This window comes from Myotis myotis, unplaced genomic scaffold (assembly GCF_014108235.1).
Source record: "Myotis myotis isolate mMyoMyo1 unplaced genomic scaffold, mMyoMyo1.p scaffold_m19_p_6, whole genome shotgun sequence".
In the NCBI taxonomy this organism is placed as follows: domain Eukaryota; kingdom Metazoa; phylum Chordata; class Mammalia; order Chiroptera; family Vespertilionidae; genus Myotis; species Myotis myotis.
In genome coordinates this window covers 68,649,402-68,676,881 of record NW_023416368.1, presented here as the reverse complement: position 1 = coordinate 68,676,881, position 27,480 = coordinate 68,649,402, and the positions used below count along the sequence as shown (strand labels likewise).

Genomic DNA, 27,480 nt, shown 5'->3' with positions numbered 1-27,480 from the left:
AATTTGCAGTATTTTATTTTGTGTATCCCTTAACTAATTATTGTATTTATTTTTATTCCTTTTAAGTCTTTCCCCTTCACACTAGCTTTATAAGTGATTCTCTTTTAGTCTTCAACTTTTGACATGTTACATTTTAATGTATCTTGGTGTAGGCCTCTTGGTTCATCTGTTTTGAACACTCTGGGTTTCCTGCATCTGGATATCTGTTTTCTTGCCCAGGTTAGGGAAATTTTCATCTATTATTACTTTGAAAATGTTTTCTGCCCATTTTCTCTTCTCCTTATGGGACCTCTATAATGTGAATATATGTTGGTCCACTTGATGTCCTCTGAATCCTTTAAGCTATTTGTACTGTTTCACATTTTTTTCTTTTTGTTCCTCTAATTGGATGAGTTCCTCTCCGCTATGAGTTTGCTGTTCCTTCTGCTTCATCAGTTCACTGTTGAAACCCTCTATTGCATTTTTCATGTCAGTTATTGTACTCTTCGTCTCTGTGACTTCTATGTGGTGGTGTCACTTTGTTGGAATTCTCACTTTGCTCATGTATTTTTCTCCAAGCTCCTTGAGCATCTTTAAAGCTGCTATTTTGAACTCTTTATCAGTTAAATCACTTATCTCCCTTTTATTAAGGTCTTTTCTTGGGTTTTTATCTTCTTTTGTATGGAGTGGATTCCTTTATTTCTTCGTTTTTCCTTGACACTCAGTATATTTCTATTAGGTAAAATACTCACTTCTCTCAGTCTTGAAAGAGTGGCCTCCATGTAGGAGATGAACCATATTATTCAGCCCTGTCCAGGCTGTTGGTTGCCTCTCAAACCGTTGTCATTGTCCAAATAGCCTATTTTATTCTGAGTTGCTCTCAGTAGTTGCAGGTGTGCCAAGACCTGTCAATGTCCCAATGGATAGGACCTCAGTCAGCATCTAGATTCAGGCTGATTGGAAGCCAGACTCTTGGACAGCAGTTTCTAAAGTATGGGAATGTGCCTCTTTGAGGGGAATACTGGGAGAAGGGTGTTTCTGTCTTCTTCCTCCATACCGAGCCTTGGGGTTATAGCCAGTAAAGGGCTGTTTGTTGGCTTTCGTCTATCAGTGGTTCTCAACCTTCCTAATGCCGCGACCCTTTAATACAGTTCCTCATGTTGTGGTGACCCCCAACCATAAAATTATTTTCGTTGCTACTTCATAACTGTAATTTTGCTACTGTTATGAATCGTAATGTAAATATCTGATATGCAGGATATATTTTCATTGTTACAAATTGAACATAATTAAAGCATAGTGATTGATCACAAAAACAATATGTAATTATATATGTGTTTTCCAGTGGTCTTAGGCGACCCCTGTGAAAGGGTCGTTCGACCCCCAAAGGGGTCGCGACCCACAGGTTGTGAACCACTGCGTTAAAAGTGTTTGGGCCTGTTGCCAAGAGATTCAAAGAGTGTTGTCCTGAGGGAGATTCTCATTGCTGAGTTTGAAAGTGGCAAGGGATGTGGGTGGTTGGAGGAGTGAGTGACTCCTAGCGACAGACTTAGTGAGACTCCTGTTCTACATCAGTGAGGAACTGAGTTCTGTCATAACAACTTAAGCTATGAAGAGGATCTTGAGCTCCAGACGTGAACAATTTAGTAGATACATTGATTTTAGCCTTGTAAGACCCTGAGCAGAGAATCTAGACATATTGTTCCTGAAATTCTAACCTAGAGACCCGTGAGCTAAGAAATGAGTATTGTTTTAAGCCTTGGTTTGCACTAATTTGTTACAGCAGCAATAGAAAACCAAAACAACTGAATATTTTGCTTCACAAAATTGCAACTATGATTTGTTAAATATTTATTGATGTTAAATCCACATTACACCAGCACAACAACCCAAAAATAGTATGATAGTACTATTTTTTTATAAATACAACACAAAAGATGGCAAAATAATGCTACTTAATCCCAAACCCAGAAAATTAGCAAAAAAGTCACATTCAGAAAAATTTGGCAATTAAGATATGACCTAAGTCATAGTACTACAATATAGGTAGGTCCATGAGGGACTTTGTATGGTATCTTAAATTCCATATTAGTAATGCATACAAGTGTGGCCAAAGAAGCTTGCACCACTGCATAGAATATCTGCCACCCAGTGCTCAAGCCTGTTAATCATTTCAAACCTGGTTGGTTGGTGTTCTTACAAAGAAGTAGAAAGCTGTACATGTGAAGCAGTAATATGAAATATATGGGGTGGTACACAGATATAAAATTACTTTAAAAAATACTATGTATTGAATTGAGTAACTGAGCTTAGAGAGTTCAACATTTTTATTATAAATAATGAAAGGTATACGTGTTTTGCATAAGGAATACAGTGTTTTCTTTTCATAGCAAAGTACCATTAAAGCCTCATGTTTTATAAAATTAGGCCAAATTGTTGTTTCTTCTTTTTAAAAATTTATTGGTTCCGACTTAAAACCATCAAGTCTGGTCAGAATCATCTCAGTCTCTAGCTGATGCAGAATCATGTGCATTTAAAAATAAGTCTTTGCTGAGACGCCTTTACAAACTCCTCAGCACGTGGCACCTTCTTAAAGCACGGTTTCATGTGAGCAGGGATGTGAACTGGTATTTTCCATTCACCATGTCTTGGTGCCATTGAAAAAAATACATTATGGCGCAAACCTGTTTTTGTCTCTCCTAAGTCTCCATTTCCTTCAAGTAGACTAGATGCTACAGGCAATGTCTCTCTTACACCAATCTTGCAGTCTCAGTCCATTGTCAACTTGCTCTAAACATCTAAAATCATCAACTACTACACAAACTCAGACACACTAAATTTCCATAGCACAGGTGCTCCAACTTCCAGCTGGCCCTAGATTCCCTGACTTGTGAATGGCTGTGTTTTTTCACCTACATGTGAGATTAATTTTCAAGAAAATCAAAGAAAAGCCTGGCCTTTAACATGTCTCCTGCCCTTCTACTTTTATCTAAACACAATGTAGTAAGTATGTTGGTAGCTTTTTCCTTTGTTCTTCTCCTTACGTCTTTCAAACCCCTGTTTCCTCCAAATTCTGTATGCCTTGGTTATTTGGGTGGTTTGGATGCCTTTCCTGGAATGGACTGTAATATATTTCTGCTCTATTCAGAATACTTTATATTATTTATATTTAAATTAGCCATTTAATATGGTTTGTAAATAAGCTTTCTACCTAGGTAGCATGAAAGGAAATAAAACACATAAAAAATGTCAAGAACTAAAGTGTTACCCTTATTAGAAAACACTTGACAGTATTATATTTAAGGCAAGTAATTCCCTCCTTATGATTTAATATAAAACAGTTTGCAAAGACAAGGCATTAACTTGGTTTTCTTTCCTCTTCTTTTTCCATCCTTACATATTGCACTTGGTTCACTGTAGCTGTCTGGATACACTGCCACTTTAGAATCATTTTAGTATTTTTGTGGTACAAATGCCTCATGTTACGCATTGCACACTATCGTGTTGTGTAGCACCTAAAGCTATGTTTATAGGCTCTTTGATAGTACAAATTGTGGTTACTTTTAGCATTTCAGTCCACTTTAATCACAGCAATTCAAAAGTTTTCCTGTGCAATGTGTACATTTCTATCAGCATCACCTACTTAAACTCTAAGTTTGGTATATCAAGTAAAAAAAATATTTTGGTTTCTTATAGTCAAAGGTATGGTTTTGCCTTTTACATAGTGACAAAGGCATATGCTGGTCAAGGCAGGGTGTTTCAGTGTTTCAGCTTTAAGAAGAATGTCGGATTACAGGTCCTCACTCTCCACCAGGCCAGCATTCAGTGTCAGGTGAGATGGACTGGCTTCAGGCTGGAACGCTGCTTTGATGTCTAGTCCCTGGTCCGAAAGTGCTGCATAGCGACTGGCTGAGGGACGTACTTTTTTTGGCTTGGTGCTCTGTGGCTGCTGATGCCACTGGGCTACAAAAAACAAAACAAAAACAGGCTCTTTTAACCATGATTACTGGAAAGCCCTTAGATGTTTCAAGTAAATACATGTCTTTGACATCCTCCAGGCACATGTTCCTTATGAAGACTGGACACATTGATAGTAGAAATCCTAAAATTTAAGAATAGTTTTGCATTTTGCTCATATGTTGCTGAGTTATTGTCTATACAGGGTATTGGGACTATAACAGCTGGATAGTAAAGACCAAGTGTGGTTTATTTTTATTTGAAAATAAATATTTGCTACAGCACAGGGAATCCTTTGAGATAGTCTCTAAGTTTCCTAATTTTCAGAGTTCATAATGTATAAATGCCACAATAATTAGAGTAGTTTGGTGTTCTGGATGGATCTTTTAACAGTGATCAATAGGAAGGAATTAGGCAGTCGGGAAAGTTGAGGTTACTCATTTTCTGAAAAACTTCATGAAGTTATTTCTCATTTAAGAAGAGAAAGGTTCTTAAATTTTTCTAGTGGTTTTCTGTATGCCAATAGATCACATTATGCTATTGTACTAGTTTGTAAATTCAATAAACATGATTTTATTTAAATTTAGGATGCATAATCACAAATCTGTTGTTCAGCTGCTTAAGATATATTAATGAGAAAAGCACTAAGCCACAAAAGTATGCATTCCAGGATCAATGGTACACACACTCAGAGTGCAATAAGACATTGTGATAGGATTATAATATAAAGAAATGTTAAAAAAAAAAAAGCACTCATTTGCAAAACACAGTAACAAGCGTCATGTGAAAAACATGTGGTTATGCCTTTGCCTACGGTTAACGCCTAAGGTATGCTTGGGTAAGGAAGCCACAACTGACTAGCCAACATGCATAGTTTGCTAATAATGCAAAGTTTCTGCATGATACTTGGGTATTTTTTCTCCTGGTGTAGTTCACTATTAATGTCGAGAAACTATAAATAGAAAGAGAAAGAACAATATGAATTTTTTGGCAGAAAAAACACTAGTTTATAAGATTAAGTAGCAGTAATGTGATTCGCTGTGCAGATGCCTGACTTTCCTAACGTAATGGATAAATGCAATAAGGTGGAGCGCACTCACTGTAGACGTCCAGCCTGGCCGTGCAGGACACAATCCCAGCCTCATTCTTAGCCGACACGGTGTACCACCCGGCGTCGTCTTTTGTGGCTCCCTGAATGAGCAGGCAGATGTAGCCATGATTGTCCTGGTGCATGCTGAAGAGAAGGATAAGGCCATTAGGGTTTGAAATTTGTAAAAAGTGGCTGTGAACACGAAGCATCATTTTTAATTAGGTCATTAGAAACAGAATAGTGAGAACAGGCGATAATAGGTTCATACTTATTCTGGAGAGGCTGCCAGCCCCATTAAAGTTAATGGGAGAGAAGAGCAGACGTCAAGAGGTTGAATAAATCTGCACTCTTAATTTCTAGTTAAGGATCTGCCTTTACCAAACCACTGAATAGTTTCTATCACCATTGCAGCAAATGAATTCATCTTTTCTTTTAAGTATAAAGATAAACACAGAAAAATCACCGTGAGATTAAATTAGAATGTGCTTCATCACATACCATTATAGCTTCTTTCTAAAGGCTTGATCACACATTAGAGTAGAGAGTGATTTTTGTTTTTGATGTCATCAGTAGCATGACTCACACAGATTTATGTGGTATGTGAGCCGTGTTTCCTATGTATCATTAGGATTAGATTAATTCGTCCTGTAGTCTCACCTCACTCGGTCAGTGCTGTGAGTGAGTGATTCATTTTCTTTCTTCCAAAATATCTGAGGTGGTGGCACTCCTGAAACACGGCATTCCAGTCTCACTGGGTACCCGTCAGCAACGCCGGTGTTCTGCAGCTTCTCGATAAACACAGGGGGTTTGTGTGCCTCTTTAGCTGAGAAAACACGACATAAATGATCTATCAGTGATAGATGAAAGGAGCACTATGAAGAATTCAGAAGCTTTTTGGAATATTCCTTAAGCGGATCTTTTATGATACTATTTGTTACTTCAGAGGTGGCACGATGCTAGTCCTCTCTCCAAATTATTCTTTCACCAAGAAAGGTTACTATGCTTCCTTCCACTCATTTGTTTCCTCAATGAATTCAAGCCTGACAGGCCCACACAGTCCACTGGCCATCTGCTCCACAGAATGCCTGACAGACTGTGTGAGACTCCTAGGTCATTGCCAGCAGCTGGGATGGCTTCACTGCTAATTATGTGACCACCCAGGCCCAGCCTTTACCAACCACTGCCACCTAGTGGTGCTGAAGAGGACACGTGTATCTAGGAATTTGATCCACTTTAATTCTTCTCCCTGCTATCTGAAATGTTTGCTATGAAGATTCTGAAACTTTTAAGTGATGGCTTAAGTGAGAAGTACTGTAGGATTGAAAAGGGGAAACATAAAGTTGAGAGGCATTTTCATCTAACTTTGGCAGCTTTAACTAGTTACCTATAAATTACAGATTCCAATTTGTATTTGAAGGGCTATAAAAAGACCTTGAAGGAAGGAAGCCATATAAAAGGATAACTTCATTAGTCTGAGAATTCAGAATTGACTGTTAAAAGCACTCTAATATCATCATCCAATGGGAAATTGTTTTGTTGGATCTGATGTAGAAAAAATTTGAGAAAATAAGGTTTAGTTTTATTTTCTTCTGAGCTACCAATAATGAATTTGAGGATACATGTCTTTCTCCACCATATTCTACCTTCTGGAGTGATAAATATATCAATGCAAAGCTAAGGGAAAAACAGGTGAAGATGATAAACATTCCACCTGAAATTTTCAAATACCCAAGACTATCTAAAAAAAAATTTTTTTATTGATCAGCCATCTCCTATATGCCCCCTACTGGGGATCAAGCCTACAACCTGGGCATGTGCCCTGACAGGGAATTGAGCCATGACATCCTGGTTCATAGGTCAACGCTCAACCGCTGAGCGACACCGGCTGGAGTAGAGGGTAGTATTTTTATTGGACTTTACATGGTTACTTGACCTAGGCCTGTGGTCCGCAAACTGTGGCTCTCAAGCCACATGCGGCTCTTTGGCCCCTTGAGTGTGGCTCTTCCTAAGCCTTAGGAGTACCCTAATTAAGTTAATAACAATGTACCTACCTATATAGTTTAAGTTTAAAAAATTTGGCTCTCAAAAGAAATTTCAATCGTTGTACTGTTGATATTTGGCTCTGTTGACTAATGAGTTTGCCGACCACTGACCTAGGCTATTTTGGTGAAGTAGGAACAGACCCCACTTAGTATTCTTTCTAGGCCCAGTTTTGAAAAGAGCATAAAATGTATATAAAATGTCTTAATGTCATAGCAGCTCACCATTAAGAGTTGCAGTTACCATTGCAGAGCATTGCTATGGAGGGTACTGGTGATGCAGAGCTTTACAGATTAACCTTATAAAACATGTGAGGCATCATGTTCCCCATTTTTCATATGGAGAAATGAAGTGGCAGAGTCGTTATATATTTGCCCAAGGACACAGCTAGTAAGCAAGAGCTGGGATATGACATCAGAGACTTTGCTTCCAATTACTATGCGCTGCCATGTTCTAACGGAGATGTCTCTTGGACCTCAAGGGTCAGTCCTGAGGACAGGCAGCACATTTAACAGGAGAAAACCAAAGGGTTTAGTCTGATGAGGGAGAGTTAGAGGAATGAGGGAAGTCAATCCTAGTGCGTAGTGTACTGAATACTATACATAAAACTGTAAAGCATGGCTAACACACAGCACCATAGTCCACATATTGACTGCTACTCTCTTTCTTCAAAGAACTCAGTGGCTCTCGGTGTGTGGAAGAGCACTAGGAGTCAACAGACCTTTTGAGACTGGCCCTTAGCTGACTAATGGGACCCAGGCAAGTCACTTAATCTCTCTAGTTTCCACATCCCTAAGGCTAGGATAAACATTTGCTCTAATTATCTCATAGAGCTGTTGTAAGGACTAATTGAGATAATGTATATGAGGAATAAACATTGTTTCTTTTTCTTTTACAAGAAGAGATATCAGAATCTTATGTTCAACTCCTAGGGATGGTATAAACCTTTCCATAAATATACTGTCCTTATCTAAGGGTAAGGCTTCATATAACAATACTTTTACAAAGTTTACCAAACAGTATAATTAATTAAAAGGCAATTCTGAGTTTAATGTGACTGTAATATTTGGGGGTAATGAAATATTTAAAATTTTGGACTTTGAAATTGGTATCTGTTATTTTAAAAGCTGAGTCTATCTTCAGAACTTCATGCATAAGCAAGTTCTTACACAGCAAGTTCGGTTCTTGGAGCCCATGCTGCTGCTTACTGCCCTTCTTGTAGGTAACACTGAGGGCCAGCACATACACACGAGCAGATGACCCAGAAAAGCCCAAGTCCCTTTCTCTCTTGTCCAGGCTAGTGCGAGAAGGAAAAATAAATCATAATGGCTACACTGAAGAAAAATTAGTTTCTGATTTGCTAAGCCTTACAACATGCCCTGAATGGCTATTTTGATGATGCAATCTATTTTTCAGCAGTTTGAATTATTCTCCATATTGGTTACTGATGTAGGATTAGTTCACATTTCCAAATCTGATGGTCATTGGAGAGAGGAAGGATTCGCAGCTGAGCCTACCTGCAACCACAAGCTCCAGGCTGAACGAGTTCTGTCCTGCTCGGTTAGTGGCTATACACGTGTAGATGCCGGCATCTCGCGATGTGACAGGCTCTATGATCAGAGAGTGCACCCCGTTCTCACGTACGAGCATCTTGTGAGCACTGTCGGGGCGGACTGGCTTTCCATCTAGTTGCCAGCTTAGATCTGGGGTTGGTAACCCACTGACCTAAACCAGAAAGAAAATGCATATAAATTTCTCTGATATTAAAACAATGAAATCAAGAGCTAAGAAACCATAATAAATTCCTCCCTTGGTAGTACAAAAGATGGCTTTTAGTACCAGCTCAGGTTCTTTTTGGCTTAAAACCTTTCAGTGGCTCCCGAAGCACTTGTGCACTCACTTTTAAACATTTCTTATAGAGCAGCCTAGAGAAATGGGGATTTAAAAAACTTCTGTCATCGTCTTACCTCACCAGGGGTTATAAAGACTACTGGATGGTGTCAGCATAGGGCCCTGAGCTCTTTTACAAAAAGATGTCCCACCATAATAACTGTAACAAATACTCAGCTGGCATTTATACACTATGAAGCTTCTCATCAAAGAGTTGCCATAGCTGTGCAGATGGTGGTGCACCCATCAGCAAATAGGGCTATTACTATTATTTGATAATCCTTGAAACTAACAAGAACAATACAAAATTACCCAGAAAGCCATATCAACAGATTAGCATCACAATGGAAACATCATAAAATCTTGAGACCATGACAGCTGTGTAGACCAGCGATCAGACAAAAGCGCATTTAATTGCTAATCACAAGTTGTGCTGTGAAAGGTATGGATGGCTGCCATCTGTCAACTCTTCACAGCCTTGCCTGTGAATGGGGAGAAAAGCACCCCTAAGGAAGGCCTTTCTACCCAGCTCCCATTTACTAGTGGGGAGTTACATACAGAAAGATGTCCGCTGGACTGCAAAACAATTTTTTGAAGGCCCAGCTCTGCCAAAATCAGCCAGAGAATTCATAACTTCTCTTCACGCTGCGTGATACTCATTTATACCATCATTTATACTCATTTATACCCACATGTCACAAAGGTCTAGAGAATTTAAAGGACAAATATTAAGTACATTTAAATGACTGGTCAAAGGGATGCAGAGATTTGGAAGCAAACAGCAGTAGTTAGGTCGCATGGCTTCTGAGAGGGTGACGCTCTTATGTTCTCCCATCTGTCCACCCCCTACCCCCAGCTCTCCACATACACTGCGTTCCCTGTCGAAGGCCATTGGAAGTGGACTGTAGAAAGGGAGTGGATACTTGTGGTCAGGCTCCAGGCCTTTCCCAAGTGTAGAAACAAAGTGGCTCTGCTGTTCCCACTGTACTAGTTAGACCCCAGAGAAGCAGGACCGTGCACTGCCGAGGCCACCGTGTGCTTAGGAGGAGAAGCCTAAAGCACCGTGTACTGTCAGCCCACCTCATTCACCACGCACCTGTGCCAGCGGCAGAGCGTAAGGCAAAGGGAAAATGCTGGATTCTACCACCCTTTTTCTAACCCCACCTTTCTTGCTTGCATAAGTAAAGAAAGCCTGATCTCAGGAATTGAAGGTGATTATAATCAGGTCATAATTTCAATAGATCTTTTTAATCTTTTTATATGTTTCTAAAAGAGCTAATTTTTGTATAAAGTGCTTTTCTAGGAGATAGTGGCACATGGGAAAGGTTAAATATATTGATTTACTTTTTGTAAAAACAAACTGCCCTTATCCTTTAAATCTACTATATTTGTGCTTTGCAATCTCAAAGAGAACCAGCAGAGGGAGCCTAAACAATGTTTCAAAACCTTAGCCACACTGCTTAATCATCACTTGTACTTTTTCATTTCATTTTTCCAGCTTCCTTGCATTATTATAGTGTCGCTGGATTTGAAGAGCTTGTTTATAACTAAAGATGTTAAAGATTTCTCATGCATTGCAAATGATATACCATGTTTTTTGTTACTATTTTACTCTGCTGTTTTACTTTTTGGTTGTATCAAACTTGTGCATTAAATATAATCATATTCTGTTTGTTTTTTTTTAAAAAACTTATCCACATTTAAGAGCTAAATTTTAAATTTAAGATCAATAAGTAATGGGTAAAACAAACAAAAAATTTTCCAGAGCAGTTTTTAAACATTTTTGCCTTAAGCTCTCTTGAGAAATGGATGAAAGCTTTATCACGCACACTTGTGTGCAATTTCAGAGTTCACACATGCAATAAAACCTGGCCTCCCAGAGTCCAGAAGCCCCGCTGTAAAATGGGTGAAAGAAGGCTGCACTCTCATTTCTCTTAGAAATGACATATGACTGATGAATACATGTATTATTTCAACAAAATGAGAAAGGATAAAACCTCCCAGGGGCTTTCTAGAATACTGTAAATGGGTCCCTAGGGAACGAACATATTTACTGAATGTTTAAAAGTGAAGGAAAAGAATGATTCAAAACAGTATATACATATCCTGTATATTTCACTACTTTTTCTTTCTCTTAAGCTGAAACACATATTAAAGATGTCTATCTTACATAACTTTCCCAAAAGAAACTAAAGGGAAATGGCAATGAGGGGAGAAGGGAGACGATCGATTTATAGATCGTCTATAGCAAACTCTTACTTTGCAGTCCATTCTGCAGAGTTTTCCTTCTTGCACAGTCAGGTTTCCAGGAGCCTGCAAGAAGTGAGGTCTGAAGAACCGCTCCTGGATGGGTTCATTTTCATCTCCACTGTCCCTGGATCTAGAACGAGGCCTTAGAACAGGATAAATGGTAGACAGTAGTTATTTCCAGGCTCTTAGTCATCTGTTGTTTTTCTTTAAAAATAATACATGGGGTAATAATATAATACCCTTGCTGATTTCTACCCCCAAGGTTTACATATGAAAACATTAGCAAAGCAAAATCTTGTTTCATTTAGAAATTTCTTATAAATTTAACAATCTGGTAATTGCACATCTTACACATTCTGTTCTCCTAATCTTAAAGCTAGTATAAATCATAAAAAGGGAAATTGGAGAAGATGGGGTATTTTATATTAATGTTTTTTACCTAAATAAATACTTTGAAAGCTGTATGAGAAATAGCAGTAGCTGTTGCTCATTTACTTATCACCGATTCTTTTTTTTTTTTTATAATATATTTTTTATTGATTAAGATATTACATATGTGTCCTTGTCCCCACGTTACCCTCTACCCCCCCCCCCCCCCCCCCGCTCATGCCCTCACCCCCCCGTTGTCCGTGTCCATTGGTTAGGCCTATATGCTTGCATATAAGTCCTTTGGTTGATCTTTCCCCCTTACCCCTACCCTCCCCTACCCTCCCTCCAAGGCCCGACAGTCCAATCAATGCCTCTCCATCTCTGGATCAGTCCTTGTTCATCAGTTTATGTTGTTCATTATATTCCACAAATGAGTGAGATCCTGTGGTATTTATCCGCTCTCCATTTCCATCCATGCTGTGGCAAATGGTAAGAGTTCCTTTTTCTTCTTCCTCTTCTTAAAGAATACCTTTCAGCATTTCATATAATGCTGGTTTGGTGGTGATGAACTCCTTTAGCTTTTTCTTATCCGTGAAGCTCTTATCTGACCTTCTATTCTGAATGATAGCTTTGCTGGATAAAGTAATCTTGGTTGCAGGTTCTTGCTATTCATCACTTTGAATATTTCTTGCCAGTCTCTTCTGGCCTGCATGGTTTCTGTTGAGAAATCAGCTGACAGTCGTATGGGTACTCCCTTGTAGGTAACTGACTGTCTTTCTCCTGCTGCTTTTAAGATTCTCTCTTTATCTTTTGCTCTTGGCATTTTAATTATGATGTGTCTTGGTGTGGTCCTCTTTGGATTCCTTTTGTTTGGGGTTCTCTGCGCTTCCTGGACTTGTAAGTCCATTTCTTTCACCAGGTAGGGGAAGTTTTCTGTCATTATTTCTTCAAAGAGGTTTTCAATATCTTGCCCTCTCTCTCCTTCTGGTACCCCTATAATTCTGATGTTGGTACGCTTGAAGTTGTCCCAGAGGTTCCTTACACTATCTTCATATTTTTGGAATCTCTTTTCTTTTTTCTTTTTCGGTTGGGTATTTTTTGTTTCTTTGTATTTCAAATCTTTGACTTGATTCTTGGGATCCTCTTGTCTGCTGTTGGATCTCTAAATTATTCTTTATTTCAGTCAGTGTATGCTTAATTTCTAGTTGGTCCTTTTTCATGTCCTCCATGGTCTCACTATACTTATTGAGGGATTCATTAAATTTATCGGCGGTTTCCATAAAATTCTTGAAAAACCTTATAAACGTGGCCTTGAACTCTATATCCAGTCGTTTGCTTTCCTCCATTTCTGCCATTTGTGACCTGTTTCTTTGTCTCCGCATTTTGGCTGCTTCCCTGTGTTGATAGAGTGGCCCTGCGTGCCAGGTGTCCTGTAGGGCCCAGTGGCTCAGCCTCCCCAGTTACCTGGGGTGGACACTCTTGGTGCACTCTTGGTGCCTTGGTTGTTGTAGGATCACTGGGAGGAATTGACCTCCAGGCCAATTGGCTGTGAGAATCAGCTGTGTCTGAAGTGGGAGAACTTCTGTGCTGAAGACACCCTTCTGGGGCAAGACTTGCTTCAGTGGGGCTTTGGTGCTCACTGAGTCTGCTCCCTGAGTGTGTCCCTTATGGATCTGAGGAATTGCAATCTGGATGGTCCCCCTCTGACCACTGGGTACAGTGGCTCCTGGATCTAAGGAGGTGCTAATTCAGCCTCTGCCTGAGGCCACACAGCAGGAGCCACGAAGAGGCTCAGCTGTGAAGCAATGCAAGCCGCTGCGGGGCCTTGGGCCTTCTCTTGGAAGTTCCGGGTCTGCCTGGTTTGGCTGCAGTTAGGTACATTCACATGCAAAAGCCTCTGCCGCAGCCTGGGTGGGGCGGGGTCTCAGGGAGTCAAAGAGCAGAGAAAGCAGCTATGGCCGATTCTCCGTCTCAGTGTCCCAGTAGTGGCTGCAAGCACCTCTGAGGGAAAGCCGCACTCAAGTTCGCCCGCTGCCCGAGAGTCCGCTCCTCCCCGTATGAGTCCTGAGTCCCCAGAGACTTCCCAGAACCGGAGTTCAGAGCAGTCAGGAGCTTGTGATTCAAAAAAACAGCCGCGTCCTCAGGTGCCACCCCCTTCCCGCGCCCGCGCGAGCCGCCGTACCTCTGCACTTCACCTCCGCAGCTCCTCTGGCTCTCAGTGTGGTTTTCTTTCCTTCTAGTTTTAGAATTTACACTCAGCCAGCTTTCCTGTTGTTCTGGGTGATGTCCACTCTGTCCTTTAGGGTATTTTTCAATTGTTGTGGGAGCGGCAATTTCCCGGTGTTTATCTATGCCGCCATCTTAGTTTCTCCCACCGATTCTTTTTCAACAGAAATTACTGTAACTTTGTGATTTTAAATGTATGGAAAATTAAGTTCATTATTTTATAAAAATTTAATATCTTTAGAATCAAAATTCCTTCTCATATTAGCCAGGAAAACAAATTGCATTTTAAGGAAGGTTTTCTTTTATATCGGATATCCATGTACTAAAGACATTTTTTTTTTTTAACTTTCAAATAATGTGCAAATCTCCCAGATCTTGTGCTCCTGTCTTGTTTTTAAGTATGTTGCCAGAGGCATCTTTAAGAGCAATACAATTTTAAAGTAAGGGCAGGGAAGACTTAAGGAGAGCAAGATGTTGAATGCAAATTCTGCCTGTAATCCTTAGAAAGTAAGTTTAAAAACACTTCACTAGAAAAAGTAAGAGTGGAACAAATGAAAGATTAGTATAATAGGCTAATGATTATCAGCTTTTTAATATAGTTACTCTCTACAAATACAGATGTAATTTTTGAACAGAGTGCTTTTCTAGGAAACAGTGGTACATGGGAAAGCTTAGATATATTGAAGACCATAAGAAAAGCAGAAGAAAATAATACAAGAGAGTGGATATGCTACTAGATATGTGTGTGTGCAGCCACAGATACAGGCCTAGGATCCTGTGACAGATGTTGCCAGACACAAGTTAGATTTGCACATGCTTAGGTGTCTGAGTTGGCCTTTTCAAATGTTGCACAAAGGGCTCTGTGGGTCCAATCACATGAGGCCTTATAGACACACCATTTGTTTGGTGCATACTCAGTTCTTCCTGGTGCCTTCTATGAGCCTAATTTAGTATTTGTTCTTTTCATCAGGATGTTTGCATCTGTGGCCTCTAGTTTACTGTCATGCTCCGTCTATAAAATATCTAAATAGGAACCAAGATGATAGACTGGTTCACTTATCATATTCTTTTCTAAGTGCAAATGTGTTACTAAGAAGTAATATCCTTTCCCCAGCCCTGCCCACCAACATCCTTACATAAACTCAGGGCTACTAGGAATGGAAAGCATGCACTACTGTTAGCAGATATTTGTTGAGCATTTAAAATATGAAAAATATTGCCTATAAGGTTATGGTCTAAAATAAACTGTTTTGAACGAAGTATTTGAAAAATGAATTCTCACAAGCCAGCTGGTTTTAAGAAACCTTAGTGGCAGTAGTTGATAATGGTCAATCCATACAGCTCTTGGTTTTGAACATTTGTATAGCATTTACTGGTATTTTTGTGTCAGGTAAAGATGCTGAGTTTTGATTTCCTCATGTATACAGTGGGCCCTATTTAACAAACGAGTGATGGTGTATCTGAGCAGACTTAGCACACTTTAGTAAATGTTTGCTCCCTTCCTCTTTCTGAATTGCAAAGTAGCATAGTCAAGGTGCCATAACTGTATACACTTTAAGGTTATATTCACATTCTGTCTTCAACTATGTGGTTTTTATGGTCACCATAATTCTAAGAGTGTTGAACTTACAGTAATAAATTAATAGTGACACTTAATGGAAAGGAACATCTGAAATACCTTCTGACATGAGGAAGGCCCGAGGGAGAGCGGGGACTGCGACCTCTCTGGTTGACAGCCTGTACCATTAGCCGTCCAGTACAACTGACGCGGCCCTGTTGGAGACATCAGGAGAAGAAGTTAGTTGCTATGCAAAATAACTAACCGTCCATTCTCCTATTCTCCATAGCAAATCAATGTGCCGCGTTAGTAATGACACCGCCCCCTCTCAGAAATGTACTTTCCCTGGGTTCAGTAAGTTTTACTGTTTTATCTGGGATGGTATTTAAAATGACAGCCTCACCGGATTAACTGTGACCTGCCTGCTAAGGTCTCCCTAACACATGAAGCTGAGTTGTAAAATACAGCAGCAGGACATCACCGTCCTGTGAGGATTCCACTTTCACAGTCAAATAGCTAATTTTGAAGTCAAACTACATGATTTTAGTTTTCTGTTAGATTTTCTCAGTAATATATTTAATAAACATTAGTAGTATCCCTTCCCAAAACCACATATTAAGAGAGATGGCGTCATGTGCCGGGAGCCGGTCCATGCTGGGGTTGTCATGATAACATGAGCATTACAAAATAAGTATGCACAGGGATGACAAGGAGAGCATGATGAGTATGGAATGCCTTGTTTGCATGAAATGAACATGTTTGAGATTTAAAGACCGGAAGCAAGTTAAGTACCTAAAATGTGTGGGTCATAAGGGCCTATCTAATGAAAAGCTGTATTTTATCTCTGAAATTTGGCAACTGAAAATTTGATAAATGCTGTCATATGGATAGACAAAAGTAATATTTACAAGACCCAGATGACATGAATAAATCACCCACTGTTACTCTGGCTTTTTGTTTTAGCCCTTTCTCCTAAATTTCCCCTCACTATTACAAGCAGAATAGCAAACTAGATGATTTTTCCCCTCCACCGTCTCAGCTCCCAGGAAAATGAGCAGATGTACTTATAAGTTCAGATAATGGCCAAAAGGGAACAGCAAGGAAGGAAAAATGAGAAGCCAATTTATCATGGATTAGACGAGGGAATTCTATCTCAAGGTTGAAGAGTAGCCCCCATGTGCCTTTATAGTCAAAATTTACCATTGACTCCTATTTTCATTCCAAGTTGCCAATGCAGACAGGTTGCAGAAGCAAGAGGTGCTCTGTATGGTTTGAAGAACTGCTTTCCGAGTTCTCCCTGAGAGTGGGCTGGCATGAGGGCAAGGACACTGGTAGAGGGAACACAGGAAAGAACCCATAGCAGGGTGCAGGGAGCTGCAGGGACCCAGGTAGTGGGGTCTCCAGATCTTCCCAGAGCTAGGACTTCTCGAGGACCATTACCACTCAGAAAAGGCAGAGGGGTATAATGTGGACACGAGGAATGTATTAGACAGGAGAAGAATCAGGAATTACCAAATAGAATGAGGTGGTCATATGAAGCACTCTCAAGTAGTCTTTATACCATTAGATATGTAAATTCCTCTAGCACTCACAATATTTGCTGTCAAGGTCACAGTTAAAACATGACTTTTCCTGAAAATTTCCAGGGAGACATGAAGCATAACATTATCAAGAGGAATTACTTCTAACTTATATTAATTGTAGCTGAAGTTCAGGCCGCATCATATAAATTCTCGTGTGCTGAGTTCTTGGCAAACACTTGATTCCCTAAGCTACCTTGAAATCTGAAAATTAATTTCATCTAACCCTTCCAAATCTATACCTGCCGTAGAAATCTAGATGTGACTTGCTTAGAAGACACCCATCATAAATTACCCGTCTGATGCAACCTGGTAGGTACTTTAACAAATGAACATGTAAGAGCCATGATTCTTTTTGGAGCCTGAGGACAAGATAGTGTATGGTTTGTTCTACACAAATACCTTAAACTGTACTGACATATGGGATATGGCTTCCTTATTGTTTGTTTTGCCGCTTACAAATAATTTTAATTTGGATAGATTAAGATAAATTTGCATAATCTGGATAGATTTTCTTCCTTGTGGTTTAAAACCCAGAGGATCCACAAAGGAAGTTAATATTAACTAATCATTTATGTAAGTTAGAAAAAAAAATCCTCTAGCCTGGATTTGAGTCTTGGCTTTCTTAAAACTTTGAGCAAATCACTGATTTTATTTAAGCCTTTGTTTCTTCTGTAAAAACTGGGGTCTGGCTCATAAGGATCTTGTAAAGATTAATGATATACCCGAAGATGATACTGTAAATATCAAATGGTACAGTAATCCACCAGGAATACATTCCAAGACCCCCAATGGAAAGTACCAAACTCTATGTATACTGTGTTTTTTTCCCTATACATATACCTTTGATAAAGTTTAATTTATAAATTAGGAATAGTAAGAGGTTAACAACAATGCAACAGTTATAACAATATACTGTAATAAAAGTTATATGAATGTAGCCTCTCAGAATATCTTGTACTTTATGTACAGTGTGAATATGCTGGACAAAGGGATGATTCATGTCCCGGTGGGGCAGAGTGGGACATCACACTACTCAGCGTGCAACTGTTAGCTTATGAGTTATTTCTGAAATTTCCCATTTATTATTTTTGGACCACAGTAACAAATTGTGGATAAAGGGGACTACTGTACCTGACGTCATAAATTACCATTATTAAATTCACTATTGCGGTATTTCGGTATTGTGTCACTAAGGGCCTGAGACATTATATGTGCATGGACAAGGTGATTTTTAGGGTCCCAGCAGCTTGGCTGACTCCAATCTAATTTTCCAAGTGGATGTACTTTAAGGTATGCTCTTACCTCCTTTTTTTGGATTCTTTCAAATACCTCTTTTAACCAATGCCTCCCCTGCCCCTCAGTGCTCTTAATGCTGGGATGAGCCCCAGGCATCTTTGTATGACACTCCCAGCTATGGAGTCAATCTGGATTTGTAAACCAGTTTTGTCCTTTATTGTTGAATGACTTCAGACAGGTAACTTAACTGGCTAAGTTTCTTTATCTGTAAAATAGAACCATTTAGTTAATCCCTCATGGATTCTTCTGAAGATTAAATGAGTTAATAGGTATAAAATACTTGGTACTGTGTTTTACATGTACTCAATGCTCTAAATGTTGACTATAGCTATAATAATAACAACCAGATGGATATGAAGCATCCCTTAGAATTGTTTTAAGTACAATGTTTTCTTCATGTAATGGAGTTCTGTCCCTCTCTCTGTCTCCGGCCCCCCAGCCCCTCCCAATTAGGCTGTAATTTACTCCAAAGGGAAAAAAAAATACTCTTATTACAGGGGACAGAATATGTGGAGAGGAGATCAACCTTTTTAACTTTTGCTGGTGTTTTAAAAGTGCCAAGCACACAGGAAGATTCAGGTGTTGGTTTTTGGGAGGGCTGCGTTTGAGGTAGGAGATGAAAGAAAGATACCATACTTCACTCTAACCATTTGATGATGCTTAGGGTAAGCTCTGCCTCCTGTCCTCTCAAAAAAATAAACAGGGTAAACAGGGTGGCATCCTACTCTAAACATTACACAGTTCTACATTGTTTTCATTGCTACCTCTTAGAACCATATACATAACTACTGCCACAGATATTTCCCAAATTTAAGAAAGAGGAATGTCACCTTTTTACTCCTGTCATTCTTCACTTCTGAACATAAAGGGGAAAGGTATGGTCTTGAGGGGGCAGACTTATTAGTTTGATAATACAATATTGGTTAACTACAGGGTGGGCCAAGTGTAGGTTTACAGTTGTGAGTACATAAAACAGTTTATTGTATTATTATTTATTAATCATTGTATTATTTTCTATATGAACTGTAAACCTTATTTTGCCACCACCCTGTATATTACTAAATCAATAAATGACCAGGAACATTTAACAAACATCCAAACTAACAAGATGTGTAATTTTAACATTTGAAAGAAAAAAAAAATCCAGAATTGAGTGAAGCACTTTTGAAAAGATGCCTCTAGTGTGCACAATTGAAAGTGCAGGTTTTTGGGTTTTTTTTGTTTTTTTTTAATATATTTTGAGTTTTTACAGAGAGGAAAGGAGAGAGATAGAGAGTTAGAAACATCGACCAGCTGCCTCCTGCACACTCCCCACTGGGGATGTGCCCGCCACCAAGGTACATGTCCTTGACCGGAATCGAACCTGGGACCTTTCAGTCCGTAGGCCGACGCTCTATCCACTGAGCCAAACCGGTTTCGGCTGAAAGTGCAGGTTTTTAAGTCTGAATGTTTTACTTATGAAGATTGATCATACAACATTAGCATTAGGTAATTTTAATCATACCAATGTGCCAGTTAATGCTGGTAATCATCATAATTAGAAGGCTCTGCTGCACATTAATGCTACTACATTTGCTGTTAACTTTCATTTCTTTCTGCTTTATTAACACATTTATACTATTAATAGAGGAATATGCAAATTGTCAGGGACGCCATCACAGTAACAGTAAGGACTATACAGCAGGCTGCGTGGGGCGACCAGGCTGTCGGGGGGAGGAGGGGGCAGTTAGGGGTGATCAGACAGGAGCCAGCAGTCCCGGATTGTGAGAGGGATGTCTGACTGCCGGTTTAGGCCCGATCCCTGGGATTGGGCCTAAACCGGCAGTCGGACATCCCTCGAGGGGTCCCGGATTGGAGAGGGTGCAGGCTGGGCTGAGGGGACACCCCCCCCGCCCCCGCACGAATTTTGTGCACTGGGCCTCTAGTGAAGTAATAATGGAAGTGAATATTTAAAGTGAAGATTAAAACGAGTCAAGCAACCTTATAATGCTAAAACAAAACCCAATTAACAAACTATCTTTTAAAATTTAACTCAGCTGTGTGTTCCTTTTCTATTTCAAACAAATCCACAGTTTAAAGGCACAGTACAAGTAATAAGTTTGAATTCTTAAAGGGATTCTGTATTAAAACATCCAGCTTGTAAAGATTGTTTGATGCCTCATGCAAGGCCAATTATTTATATAACATGCAAATAACATTTATATTTCCTTTTTTGTGAAATGTAACTTGTGGCACACAGATCTTCATAAAAGCTTGCCACTTGTATACATAATGCAATTTGAGGAAACATCAAACTGCAAAACAGCCATTCCAAAATCCAAGTATGATGCAGAGTAACCTAGCAACACAACAAAACAAAGTAAAACATTCGTGTTTAGATTTAGCTGTGTCTTATACACAGGATTACTGTCTAAAGTAAATTGTATTTGTGATCCTCATTTTGGCATTATGCTTGGTGCAACACTGCACAATCACTCATCATTTCACTTAACAATGGGATCGTTTGGCCTCTTAGGAATTGCCTGAGCGGCACACATCGCGTATGATACAGAGTCTAGTGTATGGTTAGGGCTGCACAATTTGGATGTAGACAGCAATACTTAATGTAGTTCTTATTCCCCAAAGATTAACCCCGGTGGAAAAATATTCTGCTGTACTTTAGTGTTTTCCTCTTTCTTTGGTTCTCACCCTTTCTCTCATTATTTCCCACTGCTCAGGAAAACTCTGCCGTCTGTGTTCCATTATGAACCAGTTTTTCCACTCCAGCCTTTTCCTCTCTCCCTTGGTCATTTCATACCATGTAGGCTACAGTGTACCAGGAAGAATAGGTGTAGTTGTTTCCCTTTCAAACCCAAATACTTTAAAAATGTTAAACATATTTCAGATAACCACAGGGCATCAAGGAAACAGAGCCAACCTCAGTTTTCTGTTGACTACATATATGCTTTTGGGATTAGTATGTATCTCGAAAAATTTAGGTTTTTCTTTTGAATTTTTTTCAGTGCTGACTGTCATGCTTCTTTTAAATCATGGTTTAATTCACAAATTATAAAAATGGCAAAATACTTTAGTATATAATAACAGATGTTACAAAGTTGAGATTATGACGCTGTTAAACATTTCTATTACAGTATTCCTAAAGCAACAAATAACTATGCCAAGGGTTAGGTAGAAAAATGGTCTGCCACTTGTCATGGTTTAAATACTTATGCTTTGGCCCTAACCAGTTTGGCTTAGTGGATAGAGCGCCGGCCTGCAGACCAAAGGGTTCCGGGTTTGATTCTGGTCAAGGGCACACACCTTGGTTGCAGGCTCCTTCCTGGCTCGGGCCCTGATCAGGGCTTGTGCAGGAGGCAACCAGTGGTTGTGTTTCTCTCTGTCTTTCACTCTCCCTAAAAATCAGTGGGAAGATATCCTCGGTGAGGACTAACAAAAAATACTTATGCTTTATTTTTCTAATGGTAGTGAAGTTAAACAATTTCTAGGTGACAACTCACAAAACCTACATCTGTCATATTTGGACATATCTGCCACTGAAGTCCCCAAGATAGAGGAGTTGGCAACATACTCAGAAACTTGGCACAGCGACTACTACCAAGTGCTATAAATATTCTCTCACAACAATTTTGATTTTAGGAATAAATGCCCACTTTTAGCATTTCCTCAGATTGCCTTCCTGAGTTTCCCCTCCTATGCCTGCCTTTGGTCATTCAGATAGAAAAAGAGATTTTTTAGCCCAACCCTTTTGATTAGAATAATGGTCCAATCCACTAACCTGGGGATTCTAGATATTAGGAACTGCTCTGGTGGCTGAACACTGGGGCTTTTTGACTCTTGCTCCCTGAGAGCATTCATATTACTATTTGCTTTATCACAGGAGAATTGGGATGTTCTGTGAGAAGGGCGGGCTTGTGGCTACCTGAGGTAAATGGGTCCACTTCTTTCTTTGTCTTCTCATCAAAGGGGAGTCGAGTCAAAGCACCAGTGAGGGTTCAATGGGGCTCCTCCTGGACCGGGTAGAGCGGCAGAGCTCTCTGCAGCCTAAATGAGGGCAGCGAGGCTCTCTTTGGTGCCTTCTCTTGGTCCTGAGTGTGCTGGGAGCAGAGAGCAGCTGCTGTCTTCATGTGTGGCCCCTGTCAGCTGTGCTGTGGGTGTGGCCCCACGCTAGCTCAGGGCTCCCTCCACCGAAGCCCACAGCTGTGGCAGAGCCATGTCTGCTGCCTTACTCCTTTCCCATGGGGGTGGTAAAAAGGAAAAGCCAGAAGGACAGAAGACCACACATCAGCAACATTTTGGGTAGAAATTCTATCCCAAACTGACTTGTTTACTCTCTAATGGTATTGTGGGAGCAGGGCACCTAGAAACAGACAGACTACCCTTTATATCCTGGTTCCTCAGGCTTCTGCCACCTCTTTGGGCTGCTTCTCTAAGACAGGATTAATGGTGTCTTTGAATTAAAATAATGACAATAACTAGCATTTATTGGAAGTGAAATATGTGCCAGGTAAACTGAGTGCTTTACATATATTATTGAAACCAATCTACACTAATAAAAGAGAAAGATGCAAATTGACCGTACCTTCACAATGCCACCACCCAATCAGGAGTGAGTATGCAAATTAACCCAACAAAGATGACAAGTTAATTTGCATACACAGGCGCCAGGGGCAGACGCTTGCGTCATTGCCATGGTGACGATGCAGGCGTTCCTCACCACCCCAGCTGCTCGGGGCCTCTGGGCAGCGTGGGAAGGTGGCTCCGGACCGGAGCGAAAGCGGTGCCAGCAGCCAGGGGAAGGAAGGCCCATTCTTACACAAATCTTCATGCATCGGGCCTCTAGTCTATATATATATAAAAGCCTAAATGACCGAACCGGTTGCTATGACGTGCACTGACCACCAGGGGGCAGACACTCAATGCAGGAGCTGCCCCCGGTGGTAAGTGCACTCCCACAGCGGGAGCACCGCTCAGCTGACTGATGGGCGCCAGAGGCCGGGCTCATGGCTGGCAAGCACAGTTGCAGTGGTGCGAGCCTCTCCCCCTTCTGCAGCAGTGCTACTGAGTGACGGGAGCGGCGGGGCAGGATCAGTGGTAGTGGCATGGTGCCCGGCCCGGGCTTGGGCTCCTCCCTGGCCGCCTGCCGCTTCGCGCACTACTACATCCCTTGGGGGATGTTCGGCCCAAACTGATCCCTGCAGGGATTGGTCTGAAACCAGCAGTCCAACATCCTCCAAGGGTCCCGGATTGCCAGAGGGCGCAGGCTAGGCTGAGAGACCCCACCAGTGCACGAATCTGTGCACTGGGCCTCTAGTATTATTATAATTTCATAGAAGAGAAACAAAGAGGTTAAGTGACTTGCTGAAGGTCACACAGGTCAGGAGTGGCAGAGCTAGAACTCCAACTCAGGTCTGGTTGCTGCTAAAGTTTTGTGCTTTTAACCTTTGAACTATACAGCCTCTAGGCTTTTCAGTACCTTCTTTTGGTTTTTATCCCTTCCTCCTCTTCTTTGTTTCCAAGGGGAATTAATCTTTAGCAGCCCTCTTTTATCTAGTGACCCATCATAGTTCAAATGCTCAGAGACCCTTGAGGCGGGGCTGCTGTCTTCATCTCTGCGTACTTTCGCGGGCATTGCACAGGGAGGCCTCCCCTTTACAACTTTTTTACATGTGAAAATTCATTAGTGTAATTTGAAGAAGACAAGAAGTAGACTCATAATCAGAGTTTTAAACTGTTTACTCCAGTAACAGCTTAACACATTTGCCAGGGAAACCATAGCAGGATCCCAGTACTGTTTATGTTTAAGGGACACAGTTAATTCTGTCTCCTTAATATATCCCAGCCTTCCTAGGGAAAAGAGGAACAAAGAACCCAACAGAAAGAAACATTTTAGATTTTTGTTGAGTTCTCCACTTTTAAGTAGGCAGAGAACTAAAAATTGAAATTTGTTAATAGTCAAGGAAACATACTGAAAATATAGTAAGAAAAAAAAAGTAGGTTCCACTTTTGTTCCCTCAAATACACCAAAAATGAATACAAATAAAAATTAACGTAACTTTTCAGTAAAGGTTGTGATTTTGACTATTTTTCAAGGTGATGGCCATGTAGTCATTGATTGAAACAGTAGAACCTTGAGAAAATGCACTAATGTGGAAACTGTCCCCTGACACTGAAGAGTTTGCTGTGCTCTGTCACAACCTAATTGGTAGATGATTTGAGGTTCATTTTAATCTCAGTATTACCTTAGAAATATATATCTTTATACAACAACGTGATATTAGGATAGGAGGACACTGAATGAACTTACACATTTGTAAAATTTGCTAAAATTATCTGTCATTTTCTGACACTTAATATTTCCTTAAAAAGAAATATGGTATGACTGGAATGTTAAAAAATGATTTCAGAACAACCTCTTGAAAACTGTTAACTTTAGCTTCCTTTTTTTCCCCTTAAAAGCATGTTATTTACATGACTTCTGCTGACTTTGTAAAAATGTCCCATCACACTGAGTTCTAATGTACAAACTAACTTCTTAATCATTTCTGTGTGCCCAGCATAGTGCCTAAAATATATAAGATAGTCAATAAAAAAGAATTTGCAGTTTTGGAATGATAACATGATACCCAGGTAGCCGCCTATTAAATTCTAAGCAATTGATTTTTTGGTCCTAAAACAAGAGAAAACAATTGGATGGAAACAAACAAAAAATCCTGAATGCTATAGTAGTCCCCCCTTACCTGCAGGAGATCCCTTCCAAGACCCTTAGTGGATACCAGAAACCATGGTTAATATCAATGCTGTGTATACTATGCTTTTCCTCTACATCAGTGGTTCTTAACCTTCCTAATGCCGTGACCCTTTAAGTGACCCCCAACCATAAAATTATTTTTGTTGCTACTTCGTAACTAATTTTGCTACTGTTATGAATCGTAATGTAAATATCTGATATGCAGGATGTATTTTCATTGTTACAAATTGAACATAATTAAAGCATAGTGATTAATCACAAAAACAATATGTAATTATATATGTGTTTTCCGATGGTCTTAGGTGACCCCTGTGAAAGGGTCGTTTGACCCCCAAAGGGGCACGATCCCCAGGTTAAGAACTGCTGCTCTACATGCACACCTATGATTACGTTTAATTTGTAAATGATGTACAGTAAGCAATTAGCGACAATAATAGAATTTTATAATATACTATAATAAAATTATGTGAATGTGATTTCTTTCTCAAAAAATCTTATTGTGCTGGACAAAGGGGTGATTCATGTCCCAGGCGGGACAGCATAAGATTTCATCACTCTGCTTAGAAGGGCATGAAATTTAAAGCTTATGAATTATTTCTGGAATTTTCCATTTAATATTTTTGGACTGCATAGACCACTGGTAACTGAATCTGCAGATTAGAGGGGACTCCTTTATATGGGTACTATCAGAATTATGATTTACACTTATACATTATTTAAATTCCATTGATTTCAGTGTGGGTATATATATATTTTAAATATTGTACTTTTTTGTTTTTTACTATAGCATAATACACACAACTCCTTTTTTCACTTCATAGACTTAATCCTATCTGAACTGATATATGATTTGTATTTTTTACTGGCTTATTTTCTGTCTCAGGACTTTGTCTTGCCTATCGCCTATATCATAGGTGTACATATTAGGCCCTTGGTAGTATGGAAAGAAGGCACATCTGCACCAGAATTACTCATATAGAAAATCGCTTGGTGGAATAAATAAATACTCATGAAAAAAAAAAAAAAGAATTTTTCTACCCCTTCAAACGGAGATGGTGTAGAAATTGGGAAAATAGTTTCAAATCAAAGAGGTAATATTCCATCTTTTAATCAAACAGTTCCTCTGTTCAAATAAATGTCTGTAAGCTCTAGACAGCTGACCCCCTCCCGCATTTGAAATCTCCATATAACTTTTGACTCCCCCAAGCTAATAGCCTCCTGTTAGCCTCACTGATAACATAAACGAGGCGTCCTCAAACTACGGCCCGCGGGCCACATGCGGCCCGCCGAAAACATTTATCCGCCCGCCGCTGCCTGTCCTGCTTAGCAGCTGACTCATCCCGGGCCCGCAGTGCGAAATGTCTGAGGGACAGTGAACTGGCCCCCTGTTTAAAAAGTTTGAGGACCTCTGACATAAACAGTCAATTAACACGTGTTTTGTGTGTTATCTGTGTTATATACTGTATTCTTAAATACAGTAAGCCAGAAAAAAGATGTTATTAAGAAATCATAAGAGAAAATACATTTACTGCAATTACTGACAACAAACAAAAAACCAACACCACCACCAAACACACAGATAAGTGGACCTGTGCTGTCCAAACCTGTGTTATTCAAAGGTCAGCTGCACACAGAACTGAAGCAAGACCTGTATATACCCTTCTTTACCTGAGGGTTTGCAGCCATAATGGTGTAGTTCCCATCATCATCTAGGGTGGAGGCTGTGGTGTGGAGAGAGCACGTCCCATCAAGATCTCTTTGAATGATGTAGTGATCATTCTTGGGAGAGATCTGCTTTCCATCTTTAAACCAGTAGATCTGTGAAAAGAAACAAGATTAAAAATTAAGGGTGTGTATAGTACAGTTTGGGGGACTGATAAACAACAACTGTGTAGTCTGCAGAGCTGATCTGAGTTTTCACTTTCAAATGCTAATTGGAACATCTGAATAGGCAATTGAATTTTAAGTGAAAAGAGTAGGTAATAAGCAAATTTAATTATATTTTAGTTTTAAAAAATTATATATTCTTTTACCTTTTAAATATGTAAGTAGGTATTTACAGTCACATATTATTATATATTATTTTTCTTTTTGCTTCTAATTGCAAATGTACTCAATTAGAAGGTAGTACTTGTACAGTGAAGATAAAAGGGTTATTTTAGAGAACACAAACAGACCCAAAACTCTAATCATTCCACTGAACCATGTTAGACACTAAAATGGTGGGGAGGAGGCAGGCAGCAGTTCAGGGCTGGTGGCGGGTGGAACTCTACTGCTTTAATTCCAGATCAGGAGCATATGACCAAAGGTTCAAAGTTGCCAGGTCTTCCACTATGTTAAAGAAAACACAATAGTATTTAATGTAATAATTTTCAAATAATATTTTAACTTGGGTTGGTAGAAAATTAAATGCAAAAAATAAAGTAAAAATGAATTTTGGTGAAATAAACATTTAAATGGTCATATGACATCTTCGGTAGATCTTCCTTCCTTT

At 39.8% G+C, this 27,480-nt stretch overlaps 1 protein-coding gene across 15 annotated transcripts in view; it reads right to left on the bottom strand.

Annotated features, from left to right (window-relative positions):
- Positions 1–1,791: 1,791 nt before the first annotated feature.
- PALLD (palladin, cytoskeletal associated protein) overlaps positions 1,792–27,480 on the bottom strand; it is a 407,453-nt gene continuing 381,764 nt past the window's right edge. For 12 of the 15 annotated variants that reach the window (XM_036315085.1, XM_036315087.1, XM_036315091.1 and 9 more), the window contains 7 exons: positions 26,655–26,804; positions 15,480–15,574; positions 11,216–11,348; positions 8,584–8,791; positions 5,684–5,849; positions 5,037–5,170; positions 1,792–3,942 (listed from right to left, as the gene is read on the bottom strand). In XM_036315085.1, the coding sequence (XP_036170978.1) occupies positions 3,770–3,942; positions 5,037–5,170; positions 5,684–5,849; positions 8,584–8,791; positions 11,216–11,348; positions 15,480–15,574; positions 26,655–26,804 (1,059 nt within the window). In that variant the 3' untranslated portion in view covers positions 1,792–3,769. Of the gene's footprint in view, positions 3,943–4,842; positions 4,889–5,036; positions 5,171–5,683; positions 5,850–8,583; positions 8,792–11,215; positions 11,349–15,479; positions 15,575–26,654; positions 26,805–27,480 lie in introns of all 15 variants that reach the window. The other 3 variants (XM_036315089.1, XM_036315088.1, XM_036315090.1) reach the window with 3 other exon arrangements.